Source organism: Salvelinus fontinalis, chromosome 29 (assembly GCF_029448725.1).
Source record: "Salvelinus fontinalis isolate EN_2023a chromosome 29, ASM2944872v1, whole genome shotgun sequence".
Lineage (NCBI taxonomy): Eukaryota > Metazoa > Chordata > Actinopteri > Salmoniformes > Salmonidae > Salvelinus > Salvelinus fontinalis.
Window position 1 is genome coordinate 4547644 of NC_074693.1, and position 27501 is coordinate 4575144.

The window sequence follows — 27501 nt, forward strand, 5'->3', positions numbered from 1 at the left end:
GTGTTGTAGTAACTGGGTAGTAGTAGTAGTAGTAGTAGTAGTAGTAGTAGTAGTAGTAACCCTACCTGTATACTAGGGGAGATCTGTAGTGTTGTAGTAACTGGGTAGTAGTAGTAGTAGTAGTATTAACCCCTACCTGTATACTAGGGGAGGTCTGTAGTGTTGTAGTAACTGGGTAGTAGTAGTAGTAGTAGTAGTAGTAGTAGTATTAACCCCTACATGTATACTAGGTGAGGTCTGTAGTGTTGTAGTAACTGGGTAGTAGTAGTAGTAGTAGTAACCCTACCTGTATACTAGGGGAGGTCTGTAGTGTTGTAGTAACTGGGTAGTAGTAGTAGTAGTAGTAGTAGTATTAACCCCTACCTGTATACTAGGGGAGGTCTGTAGTGTTGTAGTAACTGGGTAGTAGTAGTAGTAGTAGTAGTAGTAGTAGTATTAACCCCTACCTGTATACTAGGGGAGGTCTGTAGTGTTGTAGTAACTGGGTAGTAGTAGTAGTAGTAGTAACCCTACCTGTATACTAGGGGAGATCTGTAGTGTTGTAGTAACTGGGTAGTAGTAGTAGTAGTAGTAGTAGTAGTAGTAGTAGTAACTCCTACCTGTATACTAGGGGAGGTCTGTAGTGTTGTAGTAACTGGGTAGTAGTAGTAGTAGTAGTAGTAGTAGTAACTCCTACCTGTATACTAGGGGAGGTCTGTAGTGTTGTAGTAACTGGGTAGTAGTAGTAGTAGTAGTAACCCTACCTGTATACTAGGGGAGATCTGTAGTGTTGTAGTAACTGGGTAGTAGTAGTAGTAGTAGTAGTAGTAGTAGTAGTAGTATTAACCCATACCTGTATACTAGGGGAGATCTGTAGTGTTGTAGTAACTGGGTAGTAGTAGTAGTAGTAGTAGTAGTAACCCTACCTGTATACTAGGGGAGGTCTGTAGTGTTGTAGTAACTGGGTAGTAGTAGCAGTAGTAGTAGTAGTAGTAGTAGTAGTAGTAGTAGTAGTAGTAGTAACCCTACCGGTATACTAGGGGAGGTCTGAAGTGTTGTAGTAACTGGGTAGTAGTAGTAGTAGTAGTAGTAGTAGTAGTAGTAGTAGTAGAAGTAGTTGTAACCCCTACCTGTATACTAGGGGAGGTCTGTAGTGTTGTAGTAACTGGGTAGTAGTAGTAGTAGTAGTAGTAGTAGTAGTATTAACCCCTACCTGTATACTAGGGGAGGTCTGTAGTGTTGTAGTAACTGGGTAGTAGTAGTAGTAGTAGTAGTAGTATTAACCCCTACCTGTATACTAGGTGAGGTCTGTAGAGTTGTAGTAACTGGGTGGTAGTAGTAGTAGTAGTAGTAGTAGTAGTAGTAGTAGTAGTAACCCTACCGGTATACTAGGGGAGGTCTGAAGTGTTGTAGTAACTGGCTAGTAGTAGTAGCAGTAGTAGTAGTAGTGGTAGTAACCCTACCTGTATACTAGGGGAGGTCTGTAGTGTTGTAGTAACTGGGTAGTAGTAGTAGTAGTAGTAGTAGTAGTAGTAGTAGTAGTAGTAGTACTAACCCTACCTGTATACTAGGGGAGGTCTGAAGTGTTGTAGTAACTGGGTAGTAGTAGTAGTAGTAGTAGTAGTAGTAGTAGTAGTAGTAGTAGTAACCCTACCTGTATACTAGGGGAGGTCTGTAGTGTTGTAGTAACTGGGTAGTAGTAGTAGTAGTAGTAGTAGTAGTAGTAGTAGTAGTAGTAGTAGTAGTAACCCTACCTGTATACTAGGGGAGGTCTGTAGTGTTGTAGTACCTGGGTAGTAGTAGTAGTAGTATTAACCCCTACCTGTATACTAGGGGAGGTCTGTAGTGTTGTAGTAACTGGGTAGTAGTAGTAGTAGTAGTAGTAGTAGTAGAAAACCCTACCTGTATACTAGGGGAGGTCTGTAGTGTTGTAGTAACTGGGTAGTAGTAGTAGTAGTAGTAGTAGTAGTAGTAGTAACCCTACCTGTATACTAGGGGAGATCTGTAGTGTTGTAGTAACTGGGTAGTAGTAGTAGTAGTAGTAGTAGTAGTAGTAGTAGTAGTAGTAGTAGTAGTAGTAGTAGTAGTAACCCTACCTGTATACTAGGGGAGATCTGTAGTGTTGTAGTAACTGGGTAGTAGTAGTAGTAGTATTAACCCCTACCTGTATACTAGGGGAGGTCTGTAGTGTTGTAGTAACTGGGTAGTAGTAGTAGTAGTAGTAGTATTAACCCCTACCTGTATACTAGGGGAGGTCTGTAGTGTTGTAGTAACTGGGTAGTAGTAGTAGTAGTAGTAGTAGTAGTAACCCTACCTGTATACTAGGGGAGATCTGTAGTGTTGTAGTAACTGGGTAGTAGTAGTAGTAGTAGTAGTAGTAGTAACCCTACCTGTATACTAGGGGAGGTCTGTAGTGTTGTAGTAACTGGGTAGTAGTAGTAGTAGTAGTAGTAGTAACCCTACCTGTATACTAGGGGAGGTCTGTAGTGTTGTCGTAACTGGGTAGTAGTAGTAGTAGTAGTAGTAGTAGTAGTAGTAGTAGTAGTAGTAACCCTACCTGTATACTAGGGGAGGTCTGAAGTTTTGTAGTAACTGGGTAGTAGTAGTAGTAGTAGTAGTAGTAGTAACCCTACCTGTATACTAGGGGAGATCTGTAGTGTTGTAGTAACTGGGTAGTAGTAGTAGTAGTAGTAGTAGTAGTAGTAGTAGTAGTAGTAGTAGTAGTAGTAGTAGTAACCCTACCTGTATACTAGGGGAGATCTGTAGTGTTGTAGTAACTGGGTAGTAGTAGTAGTAGTATTAACCCCTACCTGTATACTAGGGGAGGTCTGTAGTGTTGTAGTAACTGGGTAGTAGTAGTAGTAGTAGTAGTATTAACCCCTACCTGTATACTAGGGGAGGTCTGTAGTGTTGTAGTAACTGGGTAGTAGTAGTAGTAGTAGTAGTAGTAGTAACCCTACCTGTATACTAGGGGAGATCTGTAGTGTTGTAGTAACTGGGTAGTAGTAGTAGTAGTAGTAGTAGTAGTAACCCTACCTGTATACTAGGGGAGGTCTGTAGTGTTGTAGTAACTGGGTAGTAGTAGTAGTAGTAGTAGTAGTAACCCTACCTGTATACTAGGGGAGGTCTGTAGTGTTGTCGTAACTGGGTAGTAGTAGTAGTAGTAGTAGTAGTAGTAGTAGTAGTAGTAGTAGTAGTAACCCTACCTGTATACTAGGGGAGGTCTGAAGTTTTGTAGTAACTGGGTAGTAGTAGTAGTAGTAGTAGTAGTAGTAACCCTACCTGTATACTAGGGGAGATCTGTAGTGTTGTAGTAACTGGGTAGTAGTAGTAGTAGTAGTAGTAGTAGTAGTAGTAGTAGTAGTAGTAGTAGTAACCCTACCTGTATACTAGGGGAGGTCTGTAGTGTTGTAGTAACTGGGTAGTAGTAGTAGTAGTAGTAGTAGTAGTAGTAGTAACCCCTACCTGTATACTAGGGGAGGTCTGTAGTGTTGTAGTAACTGAGTAGTAGTAGTAGTAGTAGTAGTAACCCTACCTGTATACTAGGGGAGATCTGTAGTGTTGTAGTAACTGGGTAGTAGTAGTAGTAGTAGTAGTAGTAGTATTAACCCCTACCTGTATACTAGGGGAGGTCTGTAGTGTTGTAGTAACTGGGTAGTAGTAGTAGTAGTAGTAGTAGTAGTAGTAACCCTACCTGTATACTAGGGGAGATCTGTAGTGGTGTAGTAACTGGGTAGTAGTAGTAGTAGTAGTAGTAGTAGTAACCCTACCTGTATACTAGCGGAGGTCTGTAGTGTTGTAGTAACTGGGTAGTAGTAGTAGTAGTAGTAGTAGTAGTAGTAGTAGTAACCCCTACCTGTATACTAGGGGAGGTCTGTAGTGTTGTAGTAACTGGGTAGTAGTAGTAGTAGTAGTAGTAACCCTACCTGTATACTAGGGGAGGCCTGTAGTGTTGTAGTAACTGGGTAGTAGTAGTAGTAGTAGTAGTAGTAGTAGTAGTAGTAGTAACCCTACCTGTATACTAGGGGAGTTCTGTAGTGTTGTAGTAACTGGGTAGTAGTAGCAGTAGTAGTAGTAGTAGTAGTAGTAGTAGTATTAACCCCTACCTGTATACTAGGGGAGGTCTGTAGTGTTGTAATAACTGGGTAGTAGTAGTAGTAGTAGTAGTAGTAGTAGTAACCCTACCTGTATACTAGGGGAGATCTGTAGTGTTGTAGTAACTGGGTAGTAGTAGTAGTAGTAGTAGTAGTAGTAGTAGTAGTAGTAACTCCTACCTGTATACTAGGGGAGGTCTGTAGTGTTGTAGTAACTGGGTAGTAGTAGTAGTAGTAGTAGTAACTCCTACCTGTATACTAGGGGAGGTCTGTAGTGTTGTAGTAACTGGGCAGTAGTAGTAGTAGTAGTAACCCTACCTGTATACTAGGGGAGATCTGTAGTGTTGTAGTAACTGGGTAGTAGTAGTAGTAGTAGTAGTAGTAGTAGTATTAACCCATACCTGTATCCTAGGGGAGATCTGTAGTGTTGTAGTAACTGGGTAGTAGTAGTAGTAGTAGTAGTAGTAGTATTAACCCCTACCTGTATACTAGGGGAGGTCTGTAGTGTTGTAGTAACTGGGTAGTAGTAGTAGTAGTAGTAGTAGTAGTAGTAGTAACCCTACCTGTATACTAGGGGAGATCTGTAGTGTTGTAGTAACTGGGTAGTAGTAGTAGTAGTAGTAGTAGTAGTAACCCCTACCTGTATACTAGGGGAGGTCTGTAGTGTTGTAGTAACTGGGTAGTAGTAGTAGTAGTAGTAGTAGTAGTAGTAGTAGTAGTAACCCTACCTGTATACTAGGGGAGGTCTGTAGTGTTGTAGTAACTGGGTAGTAGTAGTAGTAGTAGTAACCCCTACCTGTATACTAGGGGAGGTCTGTAGTGTTGTAGTAACTGGGTAGTAGTAGTAGTAGTAGTAGTAGTAGTATTAACCCCTACCTGTATACTAGGGGAGGTCTGTAGTGTTGTAGTAACTGGGTAGTAGTAGTAGTAGTAGTAGTAGTAGTAGTAACCCTACCTGTATACTAGGGGAGATCTGTAGTGTTGTAGTAACTGGGTAGTAGTAGTAGTAGTAGTAGTAGTAGTAACCCTACCTGTATACTAGCGGAGGTCTGTAGTGTTGTAGTAACTGGGTAGTAGTAGTAGTAGTAGTAGTAGTAGTAGTAGTAGTAGTAACCCCTACCTGTATACTAGGGGAGGTCTGTAGTGTTGTAGTAACTGGGTAGTAGTAGTAGTAGTAGTAGTAACCCTACCTGTATACTAGGGGAGGCCTGTAGTGTTGTAGTAACTGGGTAGTAGTAGTAGTAGTAGTAGTAGTAGTAGTAGTAGTAGTAACCCTACCTGTATACTAGGGGAGATCTGTAGTGTTGTAGTAACTGGGTAGTAGTAGTAGTAGTAGTAGTAGTAGTAGTAGTAGTAGTATTAACCCCTACCTGTATACTAGGGGAGGTCTGTAGTGTTGTAGTAACTGGGTAGTAGTAGTAGTAGTAGTAGTAGTAGTAACCCTACCTGTATACTAGGGGAGATCTGTAGTGTTGTAGTAACTGGGTAGTAGTAGTAGTAGTAGTAGTAGTAGTAGTAGTAGTAGTAGTAGTAACTCCTACCTGTATACTAGGGGAGGTCTGTAGTGTTGTAGTAACTGGGTAGTAGTAGTAGTAGTAGTAGTAGTAGTAGTAGTAGTAGTAACTCCTACCTGTATACTAGGGGAGGTCTGTAGTGTTGTAGTAACTGGGTAGTAGTAGTAGTAGTAGTAACCCTACCTGTATACTAGGGGAGATCTGTAGTGTTGTAGTAACTGGGTAGTAGTAGTAGTAGTAGTAGTAGTAGTAGTATTAACCCATACCTGTATACTAGGGGAGATCTGTAGTGTTGTAGTAACTGGGTAGTAGTAGTAGTAGTAGTAGTAGTAGTAGTAGTATTAACCCCTACCTGTATACTAGGGGAGGTCTGTAGTGTTGTAGTAACTGGGTAGTAGTAGTAGTAGTAGTAGTAGTAGTAGTAGTAGTAGTAGTAGTAGTAGTAGTAACCCTACCTGTATACTAGGGGAGATCTGTAGTGTTGTAGTAACTGGGTAGTAGTAGTAGTAGTAGTAGTAGTAGTAGTAGTAACCCCTACCTGTATACTAGGGGAGGTCTGTAGTGTTGTAGTAACTGGGTAGTAGTAGTAGTAGTAGTAGTAGTAGTAGTAGTAGTAACCCTACCTGTATACTAGGGGAGGTCTGTAGTGTTGTAGTAACTGGGTAGTAGTAGTAGTAGTAGTAGTAGTAGTAACCCCTACCTGTATACTAGGGGAGGTCTGTAGTGTTGTAGTAACTGGGTAGTAGTAGTAGTAGTAGTAGTAGTAGTAGTAGTAGTAGTAGTAGTAGTAACCCTACCTGTATACTAGGGGAGATCTGTAGTGTTGTAGTAACTGGGTAGTAGTAGTAGTAGTAGTAGTAGTAGTAACCCCTACCTGTATACTAGGGGAGGTCTGTAGTGTTGTAGTAACTGGGTAGTAGTAGTAGTAGTAGTAGTAGTAACCCTACCTGTATACTAGGGGAGGTCTGTATTGTTGTAGTAACTGGGTAGTAGTAGTAGTAGTAGTAGTAGTAACCCTACCTGTATACTAGGGGAGATCTGTAGTGTTGTAGTAACTGGGTAGTAGTAGTAGTAGTAGTAGTAGTAGTAGTAACCCTACCTGTATACTAGGGGAGATCTGTAGTGTTGTAGTAACTGGGTAGTAGTATTAGTAGTAGTAATAGTATTAACCCCTACCTGTATACTAGGGGAGGTCTGTAGTGTTGAAGTAACTGGGTAGTAGTAGTAGTATTAGTAGTAGTAGTAGTAGTAACCCTACCTGTATACTAGGGGAGATCTGTAGTGTTGTAGTAACTGGGTAGTAGTAGTAGGAGTAGTAGTAGTTGTAGTAACCCTACCTGTATAATAGGGGAGATCTGTAGTGTTGTAGTAACTGGGTAGTAGTAGTAGTAGTAGTAGTAGTATTAACCCCTACCTGTATACTAGGTGAGGTCTGTAGAGTTGTAGTAACTGGGTAGTAGTAGTAGTAGTAGTAGTAGTAGTAGTAGTAGTAGTAGTAGTAGTAGTAGTAACCCTACCGGTATACTAGGGGAGGTCTGAAGTGTTGTAGTAACTGGGTAGTAGTAGTAGCGTTAGTAGTAGTAGTAGTAGTAACCCTACCTGTATACTAGGGGAGGTCTGTAGTGTTGTAGTAACTGGGTAGTAGTAGTAGTAGTAGTAGTAGTAGTAGTAGTAGAAGTAGTAGTACTAACCCTACCTGTATACTAGGGGAGGTCTGTAGTGTTGTAGTAACTGGGTAGTAGTAGTAGTAGTATTAACCCCTACCTGTATACTAGGGGAGGTCTGTAGTGTTGTAGTAACTGGGTAGTAGTAGTAGTAGTAGTAGTAGTAGAAAACCCTACCTGTATACTGGGGGAGGTCTGTAGTGTTGTAGTAACTGGGTAGTAGTAGTAGTAGTAGTAGTAGTAGTAGTAGTAACCCTACCTGTATACTAGGGGATATCTGTAGTGTTGTAGTAACTGGGTAGTAGTAGTAGTAGTAGTAGTAGTAGTAGTAGTAGTAGTAGTAGTAGTAGTAGTAACCCTACCTGTATACTAGGGGAGATCTGTAGTGTTGTAGTAACTGGGTAGTAGTAGTAGTAGTAGTATTAACCCCTACCTGTATACTAGGGGAGGTCTGTAGTGTTGTAGTAACTGGGTAGTAGTAGTAGTAGTAGTAACCCTACCTGTATACTAGGGGAGATCTGTAGTGTTGTAGTAACTGGGTAGTAGTAGTAGTAGTAGTAGTAGTAGTAGTAGTAGTAGTAACTCCTACCTGTATACTAGGGGAGGTCTGTAGTGTTGTAGTAACTGGGTAGTAGTAGTAGTAGTAGTAGTAGTAGTAGTAGTAGTAGTAACTCCTACCTGTATACTAGGGGAGGTCTGTAGTGTTGTAGTAACTGGGTAGTAGTAGTAGTAGTAGTAACCCTACCTGTATACTAGGGGAGATCTGTAGTGTTGTAGTAACTGGGTAGTAGTAGTAGTAGTAGTAGTAGTAGTAGTATTAACCCATACCTGTATACTAGGGGAGATCTGTAGTGTTGTAGTAACTGGGTAGTAGTAGTAGTAGTAGTAGTAGTAGTAGTAGTAGTAGTAGTATTAACCCCTACCTGTATACTAGGGGAGGTCTGTAGTGTTGTAGTAACTGGGTAGTAGTAGTAGTAGTAGTAGTAGTAGTAGTAGTAGTAGTAGTAGTAGTAGTAGTAACCCTACCTGTATACTAGGGGAGATCTGTAGTGTTGTAGTAACTGGGTAGTAGTAGTAGTAGTAGTAGTAGTAGTAGTAACCCCTACCTGTATACTAGGGGAGGTCTGTAGTGTTGTAGTAACTGGGTAGTAGTAGTAGTAGTAGTAGTAGTAGTAGTAGTAGTAACCCTACCTGTATACTAGGGGAGGTCTGTAGTGTTGTAGTAACTGGGTAGTAGTAGTAGTAGTAGTAGTAGGAGTAACCCCTACCTGTATACTAGGGGAGGTCTGTAGTGTTGTAGTAACTGGGTAGTAGTAGTAGTAGTAGTAGTAGTAGTAGTAGTAGTAGTAGTAGTAGTAGTAGTAGTAACCCTACCTGTATACTAGGGGAGATCTGTAGTGTTGTAGTAACTGGGTAGTAGTAGTAGTAGTAGTAGTAGTAGTAACCCCTACCTGTATACTAGGGGAGGTCTGTAGTGTTGTAGTAACTGGGTAGTAGTAGTAGTAGTAGTAGTAGTAACCCTACCTGTATACTAGGGGAGGTCTGTATTGTTGTAGTAACTGGGTAGTAGTAGTAGTAGTAGTAGTAGTAACCCTACCTGTATACTAGGGGAGATCTGTAGTGTTGTAGTAACTGGGTAGTAGTAGTAGTAGTAGTAGTAGTAGTAGTAACCCTACCTGTATACTAGGGGAGATCTGTAGTGTTGTAGTAACTGGGTAGTAGTATTAGTAGTAGTAATAGTATTAACCCCTACCTGTATACTAGGGGAGGTCTGTAGTGTTGAAGTAACTGGGTAGTAGTAGTAGTATTAGTAGTAGTAGTAGTAGTAACCCTACCTGTATAATAGGGGAGATCTGTAGTGTTGTAGTAACTGGGTAGTAGTAGTAGGAGTAGTAGTAGTTGTAGTAACCCTACCTGTATAATAGGGGAGATCTGTAGTGTTGTAGTAACTGGGTAGTAGTAGTAGTAGTAGTAGTAGTATTAACCCCTACCTGTATACTAGGTGAGGTCTGTAGAGTTGTAGTAACTGGGTAGTAGTAGTAGTAGTAGTAGTAGTAGTAGTAGTAGTAACCCTACCGGTATACTAGGGGAGGTCTGAAGTGTTGTAGTAACTGGGTAGTAGTAGTAGCGTTAGTAGTAGTAGTAGTAGTAACCCTACCTGTATACTAGGGGAGGTCTGTAGTGTTGTAGTAACTGGGTAGTAGTAGTAGTAGTAGTAGTAGTAGTAGTAGTAGAAGTAGTAGTACTAACCCTACCTGTATACTAGGGGAGGTCTGTAGTGTTGTAGTAACTGGGTAGTAGTAGTAGTAGTATTAACCCCTACCTGTATACTAGGGGAGGTCTGTAGTGTTGTAGTAACTGGGTAGTAGTAGTAGTAGTAGTAGTAGTAGAAAACCCTACCTGTATACTGGGGGAGGTCTGTAGTGTTGTAGTAACTGGGTAGTAGTAGTAGTAGTAGTAGTAGTAGTAGTAGTAACCCTACCTGTATACTAGGGGATATCTGTAGTGTTGTAGTAACTGGGTAGTAGTAGTAGTAGTAGTAGTAGTAGTAGTAGTAGTAACCCTACCTGTATACTAGGGGAGATCTGTAGTGTTGTAGTAACTGGGTAGTAGTAGTAGTAGTAGTATTAACCCCTACCTGTATACTAGGGGAGGTCTGTAGTGTTGTAGTAACTGGGTAGTAGTAGTAGTAGTAGTAGTAGTATTAACCCCTACATGTATACTAGGTGAGGTCTGTAGTGTTGTAGTAACTGGGTAGTAGTAGTAGTAGTAGTAACCCTACCTGTATACTAGGGGAGGTCTGTAGTGTTGTAGTAACTGGGTAGTAGTAGTAGTAGTAGTAGTAGTAGTATTAACCCCTACCTGTATACTAGGGGAGGTCTGTAGTGTTGTAGTAACTGGGTAGTAGTAGTAGTAGTAGTAGTAGTATTAACCCCTACCTGTATACTAGGGGAGGTCTGTAGTGTTGTAGTAACTGGGTAGTAGTAGTAGTAGTAGTAGTAGTATTAACCCCTACCTGTATACTAGGGGAGGTCTGTAGTGTTGTAGTAACTGGGTAGTAGTAATAGTAGTAGTAGTAGTAGTAACCCTACCTGTATACTAGGGGAGGTCTGTAGTGTTGTAGTAACTGGGTAGTAGTAGTAGTAGTAGTAGTAGTAACCCTACCTGTATACTAGGGGAGGTCTGTAGTGTTGTAGTAACTGGGTAGTAGTAGCAGTAGTAGTAGTAGTAGTAGTAGTAGTAGTAGTAGTAGTAGTAGTAGTAGTAGTAGTAGTAACCCTACCGGTATACTAGGGGAGGTCTGAAGTGTTGTAGTAACTGGGTAGTAGTAGTAGTAGTAGTAGTAGTAGTAGTAGTAGTAGTAGAAGTAGTTGTAACCCCTACCTGTATACTAGGGGAGGTCTGTAGTGTTGTAGTAACTGGGTAGTAGTAGTAGTAGTAGTAGTAGTAGTAGTATTAACCCCTACCTGTATACTAGGGGAGGTCTGTAGTGTTGTAGTAACTGGGTAGTAGTAGTAGTAGTAGTAGTAGTATTAACCCCTACCTGTATACTAGGTGAGGTCTGTAGAGTTGTAGTAACTGGGTAGTAGTAGTAGTAGTAGTAGTAGTAGTAGTAGTAGTAGTAGTAGTAGTAGTAACCCTACCGGTATACTAGGGGAGGTCTGAAGTGTTGTAGTAACTGGCTAGTAGTAGTAGCAGTAGTAGTAGTAGTGGTAGTAACCCTACCTGTATACTAGGGGAGGTCTGTAGTGTTGTAGTAACTGGGTAGTAGTAGTAGTAGTAGTAGTAGTAGTAGTAGTAGTAGTAGTAGTAGTAGTAGTACTAACCCTACCTGTATACTAGGGGAGGTCTGAAGTGTTGTAGTAACTGGGTAGTAGTAGTAGTAGTAGTAGTAGTAGTAGTAGTAACCCTACCTGTATACTAGGGGAGGTCTGTAGTGTTGTAGTAACTGGGTAGTAGTAGTAGTAGTAGTAGTAGTAGTAGTAGTAGTAGTAGTAACCCTACCTGTATACTAGGGGAGGTCTGTAGTGTTGTAGTACCTGGGTAGTAGTAGTAGTAGTATTAACCCCTACCTGTATACTAGGGGAGGTCTGTAGTGTTGTAGTAACTGGGTAGTAGTAGTAGTAGTAGTAGTAGTAGTAGAAAACCCTACCTGTATAACCCTACCTGTATACTAGGGGAGATCTGTAGTGTTGTAGTAACTGGGTAGTAGTAGTAGTAGTATTAACCCCTACCTGTATACTAGGGGAGGTCTGTAGTGTTGTAGTAACTGGGTAGTAGTAGTAGTAGTAGTAGTAGTAGTAGTAACCCTACCTGTATACTAGGGGAGATCTGTAGTGTTGTAGTAACTGGGTAGTAGTAGTAGTAGTAGTAGTAGTAGTAACCCTACCTGTATACTAGGGGAGGTCTGTAGTGTTGTAGTAACTGGGTAGTAGTAGTAGTAGTAGTAGTAGTAGTAGTAACCCTACCTGTATACTAGGGGAGATCTGTAGTGTTGTAGTAACTGGGTAGTAGTAGTAGTAGTAGTAGTAGTAGTAGTAGTAGTAACCCTACCTGTATACTAGGGGAGATCTGTAGTGTTGTAGTAACTGGGTAGTAGTAGTAGTAGTATTAACCCCTACCTGTATACTAGGGGAGGTCTGTAGTGTTGTAGTAACTGGGTAGTAGTAGTAGTAGTAGTAGTATTAACCCCTACCTGTATACTAGGGGAGGTCTGTAGTGTTGTAGTAACTGGGTAGTAGTAGTAGTAGTAGTAGTAGTAGTAACCCTACCTGTATACTAGGGGAGATCTGTAGTGTTGTAGTAACTGGGTAGTAGTAGTAGTAGTAGTAGTAGTAGTAACCCTACCTGTATACTAGGGGAGGTCTGTAGTGTTGTAGTAACTGGGTAGTAGTAGTAGTAGTAGTAGTAGTAACCCTACCTGTATACTAGGGGAGGTCTGTAGTGTTGTCGTAACTGGGTAGTAGTAGTAGTAGTAGTAGTAGTAGTAGTAGTAGTAGTAGTAGTAGTAGTAGTAGTAACCCTACCTGTATACTAGGGGCGATCTGTAGTGTTGTAGTAACTGGGTAGTAGTAGTAGTAGTATTAACCCCTACCTGTATACTAGGGGAGGTCTGTAGTGTTGTAGTAACTGGGTAGTAGTAGTAGTAGTAGTAGTAGTAGTAACCCTACCTGTATACTAGGGGAGATCTGTAGTGTTGTAGTAACTGGGTAGTAGTAGTAGTAGTAGTAGTAGTAGTAGTAGTAACCCTACCTGTATACTAGGGGAGGTCTGTAGTGTTGTTGTAACTGGGTAGTAGTAGTAGTAGTAGTAGTAGTAGTAACCCCTACCTGTATACTAGGGGAGGTCTGTAGTGTTGTAGTAACTGAGTAGTAGTAGTAGTAGTAGTAGTAACCCTACCTGTATACTAGGGGAGATCTGTAGTGTTGTAGTAACTGGGTAGTAGTAGTAGTAGTAGTAGTAGTAGTAGTATTAACCCCTACCTGTATACTAGGGGAGGTCTGTAGTGTTGTAGTAACTGGGTAGTAGTAGTAGTAGTAGTAGTAGTAGTAACCCTACCTGTATACTAGGGGAGATCTGTAGTGTTGTAGTAACTGGGTAGTAGTAGTAGTAGTAGTAGTAGTAGTAACCCTACCTGTATACTAGCGGAGGTCTGTAGTGTTGTAGTAACTGGGTAGTAGTAGTAGTAGTAGTAGTAGTAACCCCTACCTGTATACTAGGGGAGGTCTGTAGTGTTGTAGTAACTGGGTAGTAGTAGTAGTAGTAGTAGTAACCCTACCTGTATACTAGGGGAGGCCTGTAGTGTTGTAGTAACTGGGTAGTAGTAGTAGTAGTAGTAGTAGTAGTAGTAGTAACCCTACCTGTATACTAGGGGAGATCTGTAGTGTTGTAGTAACTGGGTAGTAGTAGTAGTAGTAGTAGTAGTAGTAGTAGTAGTAGTAGTAGTATTAACCCCTACCTGTATACTAGGGGAGGTCTGTAGTGTTGTAGTAACTGGGTAGTAGTAGTAGTAGTAGTAGTAGTAGTAACCCTACCTGTATACTAGGGGAGATCTGTAGTGTTGTAGTAACTGGGTAGTAGTAGTAGTAGTAGTAGTAGTAGTAGTAGTAGTAACTCCTACCTGTATACTAGGGGAGGTCTGTAGTGTTGTAGTAACTGGGTAGTAGTAGTAGTAGTAGTAGTAGTAGTATTAACCCCTACCTGTATACTAGGGGAGGTCTGTAGTGTTGTAGTAACTGTGTAGTAGTAGTAGTAGTAGTAACCCTACCTGTATACTAGGGGAGATCTGTAGTGTTGTAGTAACTGGGTAGTAGTAGTAGTAGTAGTAGTAGTAGTAGTATTAACCCATACCTGTATACTAGGGGAGATCTGTAGTGTTGTAGTAACTGGGTAGTAGTAGTAGTAGTAGTAGTAGTAGTATTAACCCCTACCTGTATACTAGGGGAGGTCTGTAGTGTTGTAGTAACTGGGTAGTAGTAGTAGTAGTAGTAGTAGTAGTAGTAGTAGTAGTAGTAGTAACCCTACCTGTATACTAGGGGAGATCTGTAGTGTTGTAGTAACTGGGTAGTAGTAGTAGTAGTAGTAGTAGTAGTAACCCCTACCTGTATACTAGGGGAGGTCTGTAGTGTTGTAGTAACTGGGTAGTAGTAGTAGTAGTAGTAGTAGTAGTAGTAGTAGTAGTAGTAGTAGTAGTAACCCTACCTGTATACTAGGGGAGGTCTGTAGTGTTGTAGTAACTGGGTAGTAGTAGTAGTAGTAGTAGTAGTAGTAACCCCTACCTGTATACTAGGGGAGGTCTGTAGTGTTGTAGTAACTGGGTAGTAGTAGTAGTAGTAGTAGTAGTAGTAGTATTAACCCCTACCTGTATACTAGGGGAGGTCTGTAGTGTTGTAGTAACTGGGTAGTAGTAGTAGTAGTAGTAGTAACCCTACCTGTATACTAGGGGAGATCTGTAGTGTTGTAGTAACTGGGTAGTAGTAGTAGTAGTAGTAGTAGTAGTAACCCTACCTGTATACTAGCGGAGGTCTGTAGTGTTGTAGTAACTGGGTAGTAGTAGTAGTAGTAGTAGTAGTAGTAGTAGTAACCCCTACCTGTATACTAGGGGAGGTCTGTAGTGTTGTAGTAACTGGGTAGTAGTAGTAGTAGTAGTAGTAACCCTACCTGTATACTAGGGGAGGCCTGTAGTGTTGTAGTAACTGGGTAGTAGTAGTAGTAGTAGTAGTAGTAGTAGTAGTAACCCTACCTGTATACTAGGGGAGATCTGTAGTGTTGTAGTAACTGGGTAGTAGTAGTAGTAGTAGTAGTAGTAGTAGTAGTAGTAGTAGTAGTAACTCCTACCTGTATACTAGGGGAGGTCTGTAGTGTTGTAGTAACTGGGTAGTAGTAGTAGTAGTAGTAGTAGTAGTAACTCCTACCTGTATACTAGGGGAGGTCTGTAGTGTTGTAGTAACTGGGTAGTAGTAGTAGTAGTAGTAACCCTACCTGTATACTAGGGGAGATCTGTAGTGTTGTAGTAACTGGGTAGTAGTAGTAGTAGTAGTAGTAGTAGTAGTAGTAGTATTAACCCCTACCTGTATACTAGGGGAGGTCTGCAGTGTTGTAGTAACTGGGTAGTAGTAGTAGTAGTAGTAGTAGTAGTAACCCTACCTGTATACTAGGGGAGATCTGTAGTGTTGTAGTAACTGGGTAGTAGTAGTAGTAGTAGTAGTAGTAGTAGTAGTAGTAGTAGTAGTAACTCCTACCTGTATACTAGGGGAGGTCTGTAGTGTTGTAGTAACTGGGTAGTAGTAGTAGTAGTAGTAGTAGTAGTAACTCCTACCTGTATACTAGGGGAGGTCTGTAGTGTTGTAGTAACTGGGTAGTAGTAGTAGTAGTAGTAACCCTACCTGTATACTAGGGGAGATCTGTAGTGTTGTAGTAACTGGGTAGTAGTAGTAGTAGTAGTAGTAGTAGTAGTAGTAGTATTAACCCATACCTGTATACTAGGGGAGATCTGTAGTGTTGTAGTAACTGGGTAGTAGTAGTAGTAGTAGTAGTAGTAGTAGTATTAACCCCTACCTGTATACTAGGGGAGGTCTGTAGTGTTGTAGTAACTGGGTAGTAGTAGTAGTAGTAGTAGTAGTAGTAGTAGTAGTAGTAGTAGTAGTAACCCTACCTGTATACTAGGGGAGATTTGTAGTGTTGTAGTAACTGGGTAGTAGTAGTAGTAGTAGTAGTAGTAGTAACCCCTACCTGTATACTAGGGGAGGTCTGTAGTGTTGTAGTAACTGGGTAGTAGTAGTAGTAGTAGTAGTAGTAGTAGTAGTAACCCTACCTGTATACTAGGGGAGATCTGTAGTGTTGTAGTAACTGGGTAGTAGTAGTAGTAGTAGTAGTAGTAGTAGTAACCCTACCTGTATACTAGCGGAGGTCTGTAGTGTTGTAGTAACTGGGTAGTAGTAGTAGTAGTAGTAGTAGTAGTAGTAGTAACCCCTACCTGTATACTAGGGGAGGTCTGTAGTGTTGTAGTAACTGGGTAGTAGTAGTAGTAGTAGTAGTAACCCTACCTGTATACTAGGGGAGGCCTGTAGTGTTGTAGTAACTGGGTAGTAGTAGTAGTAGTAGTAGTAGTAGTAGTAGTAACCCTACCTGTATACTAGGGGAGATCTGTAGTGTTGTAGTAACTGGGTAGTAGTAGTAGTAGTAGTAGTAGTAGTAGTAGTAGTAGTAGTAGTAACTCCTACCTGTATACTAGGGGAGGTCTGTAGTGTTGTAGTAACTGGGTAGTAGTAGTAGTAGTAGTAGTAGTAGTAACTCCTACCTGTATACTAGGGGAGGTCTGTAGTGTTGTAGTAACTGGGTAGTAGTAGTAGTAGTAGTAACCCTACCTGTATACTAGGGGAGATCTGTAGTGTTGTAGTAACTGGGTAGTAGTAGTAGTAGTAGTAGTAGTAGTAGTAGTAGTATTAACCCCTACCTGTATACTAGGGGAGGTCTGCAGTGTTGTAGTAACTGGGTAGTAGTAGTAGTAGTAGTAGTAGTAGTAACCCTACCTGTATACTAGGGGAGATCTGTAGTGTTGTAGTAACTGGGTAGTAGTAGTAGTAGTAGTAGTAGTAGTAGTAGTAGTAGTAGTAGTAACTCCTACCTGTATACTAGGGGAGGTCTGTAGTGTTGTAGTAACTGGGTAGTAGTAGTAGTAGTAGTAGTAGTAGTAACTCCTACCTGTATACTAGGGGAGGTCTGTAGTGTTGTAGTAACTGGGTAGTAGTAGTAGTAGTAGTAACCCTACCTGTATACTAGGGGAGATCTGTAGTGTTGTAGTAACTGGGTAGTAGTAGTAGTAGTAGTAGTAGTAGTAGTAGTAGTATTAACCCATACCTGTATACTAGGGGAGATCTGTAGTGTTGTAGTAACTGGGTAGTAGTAGTAGTAGTAGTAGTAGTAGTAGTATTAACCCCTACCTGTATACTAGGGGAGGTCTGTAGTGTTGTAGTAACTGGGTAGTAGTAGTAGTAGTAGTAGTAGTAGTAGTAGTAGTAGTAGTAACCCTACCTGTATACTAGGGGAGATTTGTAGTGTTGTAGTAACTGGGTAGTAGTAGTAGTAGTAGTAGTAGTAGTAACCCCTACCTGTATACTAGGGGAGGTCTGTAGTGTTGTAGTAACTGGGTAGTAGTAGTAGTAGTAGTAGTAGTAGTAGTAGTAGTAACCCTACCTGTATACTAGGGGAGGTCTGTAGTGTTGTAGTAACTGGGTAGTAGTAGTAGTAGTAGTAGTAGTAGTAGTAGTATTAACCCCTACCTGTATACTAGGGGAGGTCTGTAGTGTTGTAGTAACTGGGTAGTAGTAGTAGTAGTAGTAGTAGTAGTAGTAGTAGTAGTAGTAGTAGTAGTAGTAACCCCTACCTGTATACTAGGGGAGGTCTGTAGTGTTGTAGTAACTGGGTAGTAGTAGTAGTAGTAGTAGTATTAACCCCTACCTGTAAACTAGGGGAGGTCTGTAGTGTTGTAGTAACTGGGTAGTAGTAGTAGTAGTAGTAGTAACCCCTACCTGTATACTAGGGGAGGTCTGTAGTGTTGTAGTAACTGGGTAGTAGTAGTAGTAGTAGTAGTATTAACCCCTACCTGTATACTAGGGGAGGTCTGTAGTGTTGTAGTAACTGGGTAGTAGTAGTAGTAGTAGTAGTAGTAGTAGTAGTAGTAGTAGTAGTAGTAGTAACTCCTACCTGTATACTAGGGGAGGTCTGTAGTGTTGTAGTAACTGGGTAGTAGTAGTAGTAGTAGTAGTAGTAGTAGTAGTAGTAGTAGTAGTAGTAGTAGTAGTAACCCTACCTGTATACTAGGGGAGATCTGTAGTGTTGTAGTAACTGGGTAGTAGTAGTAGTAGTAGTAGTAGTAGTAGTAACCCTACCTGTATACTAGGGGAGATCTGTAGTGTTGTAGTAACTGGGTAGTAGTAGTAGTAGTAGTAGTAGTAGTAGTAACCCTACCTGTATACTAGGGGAGATCTGTAGTGTTGTAGTAACTGGGTAGTAGTAGTAGTAGTAGTAGTAGTAGTAGTAGTAGTAGTAGTAGTAGTAGTAACTCCTACCTGTATACTAGGGGAGGTCTGTAGTGTTGTAGTAACTGGGTAGCTGTCCCGAGGGTAGGGTCCAGGCCTGGAGCTGCTGAGGACCAGGGAGGGGGATGTGAGGACTCTCTCCCCAGATCCTTCTCCCCTGCTGGGGCTGTCCCTCACCCCCTGGCCTCTCTGGAGGTCCCCATGGGCCGTGGCAGCCATGTTGGATAACTCTTCCTCCCTCCGCCACTCATCCTCTTCATCACCCGTCTCCATGGCGATAGAGAGGCAACCAATAGTGTCCGAGGGGTGGGGAGTCTGTCTGTGTTTCTCCAGCCTGCTCCTATCAGAAGGCTGTCCTTGTCCTTTTCCCTCCCCTTCCCCCCTCTCTGATAGGCTGAAGACCTGATGAATGCGGGGGGAGTGGTCTGAAGGGGGAGGGAAGGGGGGAGGAGGGGGGGAGGGCCGGGGCCTGGGGGGATGAGGTGGGAGAGTCTGGTGGTTGGAGTGAGGCCTGGGCTGGGAGGGTGAGGGCCAGGGGCCAGACTGGAGAGAACCATACTGTCTAGCCCAGCTCCGAGGTACCCCCCCTCCTGCTGCCCCCCCGGCCCTGGCCTCACTTGTGGGGAAACCCACCCTCTTGGACAGGCTGTTGATGGGAGGGCCGGGGGGTGAGGAGGAGGGGGGTGAGGAGAGGGAGGGGGAAGAGGAGAGGGAGGGGGTTTTATAGCGAGGAAGTGACAAGGTACCCAATCTGGAGTGGAGCTGGAGAGGGGAGGAGACAGAACTGTTACTCCTGTACTGTGATTGGTTGAGCAGAGTTTGATGGACATGTGCAGGCAGCTCAGAGTCAGAAGGGAGGGGCTTAACAGTGGGCCGGGAACTAGAGGCGGAGCCTAGAGAGTAAATCCCAGTCAGGATGACATCATTGTTGTTGTTGACAGAGCTAAGCGGAGAGGAAGAGGAAGAAGAGGAGGAGGAAGCGAGGAGATGGGAGGAGCCTCTCTGGATGTTCCGAGCCGCCGCCATCTCTGCTGTCAGCATGGCGCCCGCGACTAAAGCCCCGCCTGCTAGTGTGTGATTGGACAGAGCTCCCCCAGCCACGCCGTGATTGGACAGAGCTCCCCCAACCATGCTGTGATTGGATAAGGATAAGGAGTGGGATACGCCCGCATTCTGGTCATTCCTCGAGGCCAGTTTCCGTCTCTTGTTCCCCACCCAGGTCTGGAGAGACACACAGAGTTACTACATCATCACCCAGGTCTAGAGAGAGACACAGAGTTAACACATCATCACCCAGGTCTGGAGAGACACACAGAGTTACTACATCATCACCCAGGTCTAGAGAGAGACACAGAGTTAACACATCATCACCCAGGTCTGGAGAGACACACAGAGTTACTACATCATCACCCAGGTCTAGAGAGAGACACAGAGTTAACACATCATCACCCAGGTCTGGAGAGAGACACAGAGTTACCACATCATCACCCAGGTCTGGAGAGAGACACATAGTTACCACATCATCACCCAGGTCTGGAGAGAGACACAGAGTTACCACATCATCACCCAGGTCTGGAGAGACACACAGAGTTACTACATCATCACCCAGGTCTGGAGAGAGACACAGAGTTAACACATCATCACCCAGGTCTGGAGAGAGACACAGAGTTACTACATCATCACCCAGGTCTGGAGAGACACAGAGTTACTACATCATCACCCAGGTCTGGAGAGAGACACAGAGTTACCACATCATCACCCAGGTCTGGAGAGACACACAGAGTTAACACATCATCACCCAGGTCTGGAGAGAGACACAGAATTAACACATCATCACCCAGGTCTGGAGAGAGACAGAGAGTTAACACATCATCGCCCAGGTCTGGAGAGAGACACATAGTTAACACATCATCACCCAGGTCTGGAGAGAGACAGAGAGTTAACACATCATCGCCCAGGTCTGGAGAGACACAGAGTTAACACATCATCACCCAGGTCTGGAGAGAGACACAGAGTTAACACATCATCACCCAGGTCTGGAGAGACACACAGATTTACCACATCATCACCCAGGTCTGGAGAGAGACACATAGTTAACACATCATCACCCAGGTCTGGGGAGAGACACAGAGTTACCACATCATCACCCAGGTCTGGAGAGACACACATAGTTAACACATCATCACCCAGGTCTGGAGAGAGACACAGAGTTACCACATCATCACCCAGGTCTGGAGAGAGACAGACACACTACTACATCATCACCCAGGTCTGGAGAGAGACACAGAGTTAACACATCATCACCCAGGTCTGGAGAGAGACACATAGTTAACACATCATCACCCAGGTCTGGAGAGAGACACAGAGTTACCACATCATCACCCAGGTCTGGAGAGACACACAGAGTTACCACATCATCACCCAGGTCTGGAGAGAGACACATAGTTAACACATCATCACCCAGGTCTGGAGAGACACACATAGTTAACACATCATCACCCAGGTCTGGAGAGAGACACAGAGTTAACACATCATCACCCAGGTCTGGAGAGAGACACAGAGTTAACACATCATCACCCAGGTCTAGAGAGAGACACACTACCACATCATCACCCAGGTCTGGAGAGAGACACAGAGTTAACACCTCATCACCCAGGTCTGGAGAGAGACAGACACACTACTACATCATCACCCAGGTCTGGAGAGAGACACAGAGTTACTACATCATCACCCAGGTCTGGAGAGAGACACAGAGTTACCACATCATCACCCAGGTCTGGAGAGAGACACAGAGTTACCACATCATCACCCAGGTCTGGAGAGAGACACAGAGTTACCACATCATCACCCAGGTCTGGAGAGAGACACAGAGTTACCACATCATCACCCAGGTCTGGAGAGAGACACAGAGTTAACACATCATCACCCAGGTCTGGAGAGAGACTCAGAGTTACCACATCATCACCCAGGTCTGGAGAGACACACTACTACATCATCACCCAGGTCTGGAGAGAGACACAGAGTTAACACATCATCACCCAGGTCTGGAGAGAGACACACACACTACTACATCATCACCCAGGTCTGGAGAGAGACACATAGTTAACACATTATCACCCAGGTCTGGAGAGAGACACAGAGTTAACACATCATCACCCAGGTCTGGAGAGAGACAGAGAGTTAACACATCATCACCCAGGTCTGGAGAGAGACAGAGAGTTAACACATCATCACCCAGGTCTGGAGAGAGACACATAGTTAACACATCATCACCCAGGTCTGGAGAGAGACACATAGTTAACACATCATCACCCAGGTCTGGAGAGAGACACAGAGTTAACACATCATCACCCAGGTCTGGAGAGAGACACACACACTACTACATCATCACCCAGGTCTGGAGAGAGACACAGAGTTAACACATCATCACCCAGGTCTGGAGAGAGACACACTACTACATCATCACCCAGGTCTGGAGAGAGACACAGAGTTAACACATCATCACCCAGGTCTGGAGAGAGACACAGAGTTAACACATCATCACCCAGGTCTGGAGAGAGACACAGAGTTAACACATCATCACCCAGGTCTGGAGAGAGACACATAGTTAACACATCATCACCCAGGTCTGGAGAGAGACACACACACTACTACATCATCACCCAGGTCTGGAGAGAGACACAGAGTTACTACATCATCACCCAGGTCTGGAGAGAGACACAGAGTTAACACATCATCACCCAGGTCTGGAGAGAGACAGACACACTACTACATCATCACCCAGGTCTGGAGAGAGACACAGAGTTACCACATCATCACCCAGGTCTGGAGAGAGACTAAGAGTTACCACATCATCACCCAGGTCTGGAGAGAGACACAGAGTTAACACATCATCACCCAGGTCTGGAGAGAGACACACAGTTAACACATCATCACCCAGGTCTGGAGAGAGACAGACACACTACTACATCATCACCCAGGTCTGGAGAGAGACACAGAGTTACCAAATCATCACCCAGGTCTGGGGAGAGACACAGAGTTACCACATCATCACCCAGGTCTGGAGAGAGACACAGAGTTAACACCTCATCACCCAGGTCTGGAGAGAGACACACACACACACTACTACATCATCACTCAGGTCTGGAGAGAGACAGACACACTACTACATCATCACCCAGGTCTGGAGAGAGACTAAGAGTTACCACATCATCACCCAGGTCTGGAGAGAGACACAGAGTTACCACATCATCACCCAGGTCTGGAGAGAGACACACAGTTAACACATCATCACCCAGGTCTGGAGAGAGACACAGAGTTAACACATCATCACCCAGGTCTGGAGAGAGACACAGAGTTAACACATCATCACCCAGGTCTGGAGAGAGACACACAGTTAACACATCATCACCCAGGTCTGGAGAGAGACAGACACACTACTACATCATCACCCAGGTCTGGAGAGAGACACAGAGTTACCACATCATCACCCAGGTCTGGAGAGAGACACAGAGTTACCACATCATCACCCAGGTCTGGAGAGAGACACACTACTACATCATCACCCAGGTCTGGAGAGAGACACAGAGTTAACACATCATCACCCAGGTCTGGAGAGAGACACAGAGTTACCACATCATCACCCAGGTCTGGAGAGAGACACAGAGTTAACACATCATCACCCAGGTCTGGAGAGAGACAGAGAGTTAACACATCATCACCCAGGTCTGGAGAGAGACAGAGAGTTAACACATCATCGCCCAGGTCTGGAGAGAGACACATAGTTAACACATCATCACCCAGGTCTGGAGAGAGACACAGAGTTACTACATCATCACCCAGGTCTGGAGAGAGACACAGAGTTAACACATCATCACCCAGGTCTGGAGAGAGACAAATAGTTAACACATCATCACCCAGGTCTGGAGAGAGACACACTACTACATCATCACCCAGGTCTGGAGAGAGACACAGAGTTAACACATCATCACCCAGGTCTGGAGAGAGACACAGAGTTAACACATCATCACCCAGGTCTGGAGAGAGACACAGAGTTACCACATCATCACCCAGGTCTGGAGAGAGACACAGAGTTAACACATCATCACCCAGGTCTGGAGAGAGACAGACACATAGCTGATGGATAAATACCCTGCATTAGAGGATAACAGCTGATGGATAAATAATAATAGGAGTGTATAGATAAGAGGTCATACATCGTACCTGCATCATGCTGAATGTATAGATAGAGTATAGATATAGAGAATACATCGTACCTAGGGCCCTATAAAATCCACGATGCAGAGAACGCAGAAAAAAGTGGTCTCTTGAAGTGGTTGTGGACTTAGAAAATGGACTTAGAAAATAGTAGAAAAATAACTACATTGGATGTTCTATGTGTGATTGAGAGCAAAAACCTGAAAAAGACTGGAGGAAACGGAATTTGGGAAGAAAACCCCCCCAACAGAACCAGGCAAAACATTTATCGATTTTCTATGTCCCTACATACCCGCACCACACTGAAGTCCAGCTTGGTCTCCTGAGCACACTGAAGGATCAGCTGGAAGCAGCTCTTGCTCTGATTGGTCATCCCGTTGTCATAGTAGCTCTCCAGGACTCGCTGCTGCTCCAATGTGAACACAGACCGCAGGTTCATCTGACGGAGACACGGCATTGGTCAATAAACTAGCCAATAAAAACAACAGACAACACTGAGTTCACTAGCTCTTCCTTTCAACCAAAAATGTGCTTCCAGTCTGTATGTAGACCTATATACACAGTGGACAAAACATACTTCTAGTCTGTATGTAGACCTATATACACAGTGGACAAAACACACTTCCAGTCTGTATGTAGACCTATATACACAGTGGACAAAACACACTTCCAGTCTGTATGTAGACCTATATACACAGTGGACAAAACACACTTCTAGTCTGTATGTAGACCTATATACACAGTGGACAAAACACACTTCTAGTCTGTATGTAGACCTATATACACAGTGGACAAAACATACTTCTAGTCTGTATGTAGACCTATATACACAGTGGACAAAACACACTTCCAGTCTGTATGTAGACCTATATACACAGTGGACAAAACACACTTCTAGTCTGTATGTAGACCTATATACACAGTGGACAAAACACACTTCTAGTCTGTATGTAGACCTATATACACAGTGGACAAAACATACTTCTAGTCTGTATGTAGACCTATATACACAGTGGACAAAACACACTTCCAGTCTGTATGTAGACCTATATACACAGTGGACAAAACACACTTCTAGTCTGTATGTAGACCTATATACACAGTGGACAAAACACACTTCCAGTCTGTATGTAGACCTATATACACAGTGGACAAAACACACTTCTAGTCTGTATGTAGACCTATATACACAGTGGACAAAACATACTTCCAGTCTGTATGTAGACCTATATACACAGTGGACAAAACACACTTCTAGTCTGTATGTAGACCTATATACACAGTGGACAAAACATACTTCTAGTCTGTATGTAGACCTATATACACAGTGGACAAAACACACTTGTAGTCTATACCCAGTCTGTATGTAGACCTATATACACTGTGGATAAACATTGACACAGACTGACCAGGTGAATCCAGGTGAAAGCTATGATCCCTTATTGATGTCACTTGTTAAACCCACTTCAGTGTAGGAGACAGGATAAAGAATGATGTTTAATCCTTGAGACATAGAACACCTTCGTAATATTGAGACGCACACCGTTTGTCCTCAGAACAGCCTCAATTCATCTGGGTTTGGACTCTACAAGGTGTCGAAAGCATTCCACAGAGATGCTGGCCCATGTTGACTACAATCCTACCCACAGTTGTCAAGTTGGCTGGATGTCCTTGATGACCGTTCTTGATACACACGGGAAACTGTTGAGTGTGAAAAACCCAACAGCGTTGCAGTTCTTGACACAAACCGGTGCGCCTGGCACCTACTACCATACCCCGTTGAAAGGCACTTAAATATTTAGTCTTGCCCATTCACCCTGTGAATGACACAATCCATGTCTCAAGACTTAAAAGTCCTTCATTAACCCGTCTCCTCCCCTTCATCTACACCGATATAAGTGATAATAACAGTGACATCAAAAAGGGATCATAGCTTTCACCTGGATTCACCTTGTCGGTCTCATGGAAGGAGCAGTTTTGTACACTCAGTGTGTATATACAGTGGGGCAAAAAAGGATTTAGTCAGCCACTAATTGTGCAAGTTCTCCCACTTAAAAAGATGAGAGAGGCCTGTAATTTTCATCATAGGTACACTTCAACTATGACAGACAAAATGAGAAAAAAAATCCAGAAAATCACATTGTAGGATTTTTAATGAATTTATTTGCAAATTGTGGTGGAAAATAAGTATTTGGTCACCTACAAACAAGCAAGATTTCTGGCTCTCACAGACCTGTAACTTCTTCTTTAAGAGGCTCCTCTGTCCATCACTCGTTACCTGTATTAATGGCACCTGTTTGAGCTTGTTATCAGTATAAAAGACACCTGTCCACAACCTCAAACAGTCACACTCCAAACTCCACTATGGCAAAGACCAAAGAGCTGTCAAAGGACAAAATTTAAGACCTGCACCAGGCTGGGAAGACTGAATCTGCAATAGGTAAGCAGCTTGGTTTGAATAAATCAACTGTGGGAGCAATTATTAGGAAATGGAAGACATACAAGACCACTGATAATCTCCCTCGATCTGGGGCTCCACGCAAGACCTCACCCCGTGGGGTCAAAATGATCACAAGAACGGTGAGCAAAAATCCCAGAACCACACGGGGGGACCTAGTGAATGACCTGCAGAGAGCTGGGACCAAAGTAACAAAGCCTATCATCAGCAAGGGCATTGAAGATGAAATGTGGCTGAGTCTTTCAGCATGACAATGATCCCAAACACACCGCCCGGGCAACGAAGGAGTGGCTTCGTAAGAAGCATTTCAAGGTCTTGTCCAGTCTCCAGATCTCAACCCCATAGAAAATCTTTGGAGGGAGCTGAAAGTCTGTGTTGCCCAGCAACAGCCCCAAAACATCACTGCTCTAGAGGAGATCTGCATGGAGGAATGGGCCAAAATACCAGCAACAGTGTGTGAAAACCTTGTGAAGACTTACAGAAAACGTTTGACCTCTGTCATTGCCAACAAAGGGTATATAACAAAGTATTGAGATAAACTTTTGTTATTGACCAAATACTTATTTTCCCACATAATTTGCAAATAAATTAATTAAAAATCCTACAATGTGATTTTCTGGATTTTTTTTCTCATTTTGTCTGTCATAGTTGAAGTGTACCTATGATGAACATTACAGGCCTCTCATCTTTTTAAGTGGGAGAACTTGCACAATTAGTGGCTGACTAAATACTTTTTTGCCCCACTGTAAAAGGTATATTAGAATATAAAGGCTCATAGCCCAGCTGGTCTGGTTTCTCGAGCCACAGTCTGTGTGTATTCAAACAGTATATAATAGATACACTACCCTTCAAAAGTTTGGGGGCACTTAGAAATGTCCTTGTTTTTGAAAGAAAAGCAAAAATGTTGTCCATTAAAATAACATCAACTTGATCAGAAATACAGTGCAAAGAAAAAGCCATATCTCAGACTGGCCAATAAAACGAAGAAAGATTAAGATGGAAAAAAGAGCACTGGATAGAGGAACTCTGACTAGAAGGACAGCATCACGAGTCACCTCTTCACTGTTGACGTTGAGACAGGACAGAGGAACTCTGCCTAGAAGGACAGCATCACGAGTCACCTCTTCACTGTTGACGTTGAGACTGGTGTTTTGCGGGTACTATTTAATGAAGCTGCCAGTTGAGGGCTTGTGAGGCGACTGTTTATCAATCTAGACACTAATGTACTTGTCCACTTGCTCAGTTGTGCACCGGGGCCTCCCACTCCTCTTTCTATTCTGGTTAGAGACAGTTTGCGATGTTCTGTGAAGAGAGTGGTACACAGCGTTGTACGAGATCTTCAGTTTCTTGGCAATTTCTCGCATGAAATAGCCTTCATTTCTCAGAACAAGTATTGACTGATCAGTTTCAGAAGAAAGTTCTTTGTTTCTGGCCATTTTGAGCCTGTAATCGAACCCACAAACACTGATGCTCCAGATACTCAACTAGTCTAAAGAAGGACAGTTTTACTACTTCTTTAATCAGACAACAGTTTTCAGCTGTGCTAACAATTGCAAATGAGTTTTCTAATGATCAAATTGCCTTTTAGTGCTAAACTTGGATTAGCTAACACAACGTGCCATTGGAACACAGGAGTGATGGTTGCTGATAATGGGCCTCTGTACGCCTATGTAGATATTCCATAGAAAACAAAAAATCTGCCGTTTCCAGCTACAATAGTCATTTACAACATTAACAATGTCTACACTGTATTTCTGATCAACTTGATGTTATTTTAAATTGCTTTCTTTCAAAAACAAGTACATTTTTAAGTGACCCCAAACTTTTGAAAGGTAGTGTATATTAGAATCTAAAAGCTCCTAGTCCAGCTGGTCTGGTTTCTCTAGCCACAGTCTGTATGTATCCATTCAGTATATAACAGATATATTAGGCAACGCGGATTGCCTGGATACAGCCCTATTGGCCATATACCACAAACCCCTGAGGTGCCTTACTGCTATTATAAACTAGTGACCACCGTAATTAGAGCAGTAA

At 43.0% G+C, this 27501-nt stretch overlaps 1 protein-coding gene across 2 annotated transcripts in view; it reads right to left on the reverse strand.

The window, feature by feature from the left end:
* LOC129827337 (highly divergent homeobox-like) overlaps positions 1–27501 on the reverse strand; it is an 86164-nt gene that overhangs the window by 53185 nt on the left and 5478 nt on the right. For both annotated transcript variants that reach the window (XM_055888091.1, XM_055888092.1), the window contains exons 3-4: positions 23302–23448; positions 17823–19013 (exon numbers count right to left, since the gene is read on the reverse strand). In XM_055888091.1, the coding sequence (XP_055744066.1) occupies positions 17823–19013; positions 23302–23448 (1338 nt within the window). The remainder of the gene's footprint in view (positions 1–17822; positions 19014–23301; positions 23449–27501) is intronic.